Source organism: Propithecus coquereli, unplaced genomic scaffold (genome assembly GCF_000956105.1).
Source record: "Propithecus coquereli isolate 6110/MARCELLA unplaced genomic scaffold, Pcoq_1.0 Scaffold40, whole genome shotgun sequence".
In the NCBI taxonomy this organism is placed as follows: domain Eukaryota; kingdom Metazoa; phylum Chordata; class Mammalia; order Primates; family Indriidae; genus Propithecus; species Propithecus coquereli.
The window spans coordinates 2267754-2270367 of record NW_012149730.1 but is presented as its reverse complement, the minus strand read 5'-3'; the positions used below and the strand labels follow the sequence as shown (position 1 = coordinate 2270367).

Genomic DNA, 2614 nt, shown 5'->3' with positions numbered 1-2614 from the left:
TAAATTCTGCACATTTTTTGAATGGACAGTAATTGTATTTTCCCTCCTTTAGTTTCCTGCAGTTTAGTAGTAATAAATAAAATTAAAAGGCAATTTGATAAGAGTTTGGTTTCATTTCAACTCCCCTCACACAATTTCAACTTATAATAATAATTACACATGAATATACATATTTTTTACATTTTCTGAATTTTATTTCAGAGGACACCAAATGAGGACATGGAAAAGGAAAATGCAACATTGTTAACAGAGTTTGTTCTCACAGGACTTATTCAACAACCAGAGTGGAAAATCACCCTGTTCTTGGCATTCTTGGTAATATATTTCATCACCATCATGGGGAACCTTGGTCTGATTACTCTCATCTGGAATGACCCTCACCTTCACATCCCCATGTACTTATTCCTCGGAAATTTAGCCTTTGTGGATACTTGGTTATCATCCACGGTGACCCCAAACATGCTGGTAAACTTCTTAGCCAAGAGTCAGATGATATCTCTCTCTGAATGTATGATACAATCTTTTTCCTTTGTAATCAGTGCAACCACAGAATGTTTTCTCTTGGCAGCAATGGCGTATGATCGCTATATAGCCATATGCAAACCTTTACTCTATCCAGTGATTATGACCAATAGACTATGCATTCAGCTATTAGTCTTGTCATTTGCAGGTGGCTTTCTTCATGCCATAATTCATGTGGGTTTTTTATTCAGATTAACCTTCTGTAATTCCAACACAATACGTCACTTTTATTGTGACATTATGCCATTGTTAAAGATTTCTTGTACTGACCCTTCTATTAATTATCTAATGGTTTTTGTTTTCTCAGGTTCAATTCAAGTATTCACCATTGTGACTGTTCTTGTTTCTTATACACTTGTTCTCTTTACAATCTTAAAAAAGAAGTCTGTCAAAGGCATAAGGAAAGCCTTCTCCACTTGCGGAGCCCATCTCTTATCTGTGTCTTTGTACTATGGCCCTCTTCTCTTCATGTATGTGCGCCCTCGATCGTCACAATCTGATGATCAAGATATGATGGACTCCCTGTTTTATACTGTTATCATTCCTTTTTTAAATCCTATTATCTACAGCCTGAGAAATAAGAAAGTCATAGACTCATTGACAAAAATATTAGAAAAATATGTTTAGTTCATTTACTAATATGTCTTCTCTTTTTAGTAAAATGGTCACAAAATTGTATAGGTTAGATATGGGTATGATTTTGTATATGTTGAAAGTTTTTGCAATTGCAATTATCCTAGCTTTTTAATGGCTTGCAGTGCTAATCCCTAACAAACTTAAAATATTTGTACCTATGATTCAAAAATGTGTATGAAATTTTAATCATGTGTTCCTGTCATGATGGAATATTTAAAGCAGAAAAACAAATGAAAACATTTTACAGGTTATATGTTCTTCATGTGACTTTATAAATACATGAAATGCTAAAATTGTATAGCTCCCTTGGAAAGGATTTCAGTAAGATAAATCACACAGCAAATAGAGCTGTATATCTTGGATCAGGGGTGGAGAGCCTTTTCATGTTGGAAGACCACATGAAATAAGCTGTAATCAAATAAGGGTGCATTCAAGAAAACTTCAATTAGATATACTTTAAAATGTACATTAATTTGTAAAAATCTAACTACAATGTACTTAATAATTTCAAAAAAAGAAAGCTACTTGTTAATTTTAAAGTTAACTAACCTCTTAATGACTTTGTTTTGTCTGCTTTTTGTTGGAAAGTATTTGAATATTTGGTTGCAGCATGGAGGTCCACAGTTTCACTTGATGCTCTAGATGGGTATCAGTCACTTGTGACCTTAAGGGCATCTTGATTTGGGATAGGTAGGAGGATGTAGACTTGTAGCAATAAGTGGTTGAAAAACATAAAACATTTTTCAGACATGTTACCAAAGCTGTGGGTATTCTACTGCATTTTCCCATGTCAATTGGATCTTTCTTAGCCTCAAATAATGACTTTAAAATGTCTACTAAAAGCTCAACAAATTCCATCTGTAGTTCTTTAGGTGCCCTGGTGATATCAACTAGATGAGGCTGAGGTACTAATTTGAGTGTGATGTCATGATTCTCAAAGCCAGTGAACCTTTCATTGCATTCTATAATTAATAGATCTATAACAGCTGTGTATTCTTGAAATGATTCACATATATCATCTTACGCATCAATGACCTTTGCTAACTGGGAAAAATTTTCATCCAAAATTTCCTTTTGAAGAAGAAGTGTTTTGAAAAAATGACAACTTGTTTTGAAATGCTTGTATTTTTTGCTATGTATCATACATAGACTTAGTTTTACCTTGCAAAGAAATATTCAAGCCATTTTGAGTTGACATGATGTCACACAGAACCACTGCATTCCTGTACAAATCTCCCTTCTATACTTCACATTGCTGATACTGTACTTCATAAAATTTAACTATCGCAGAGATAAAATTTTGGCTAATCCTGTCTCTGGGACAGCCAAAACATTTTAGAATGGTATGGCATCCACACTGAATACCTCATCATTCAATTTTAGTATGTTACCAGACTGACAATGCCATGCCACATTTGCACAAATATAGTTAACTATCTTATAACTTGTTGCAAAG

At 33.8% G+C, this 2614-nt stretch overlaps 1 protein-coding gene across 1 annotated transcript; it reads left to right on the top strand.

Annotated features, from left to right (window-relative positions):
- Positions 1-219: 219 nt before the first annotated feature.
- On the top strand, positions 220-1149 carry LOC105817195 (olfactory receptor 5H1-like). The gene has a single exon (XM_012652827.1). It carries the CDS (start codon positions 220-222, stop codon positions 1147-1149), a length of 930 nt encoding a protein of 309 aa, XP_012508281.1.
- Positions 1150-2614: the final 1465 nt, after the last annotated feature.

Excerpts from the sequence above, each read along its gene's own strand:
- LOC105817195 (XM_012652827.1), top strand. The coding sequence starts at position 220 with ATGGAAAAGGAAAATGCAACATTGTTAACAGAGTTTGTTCTCACAGGA.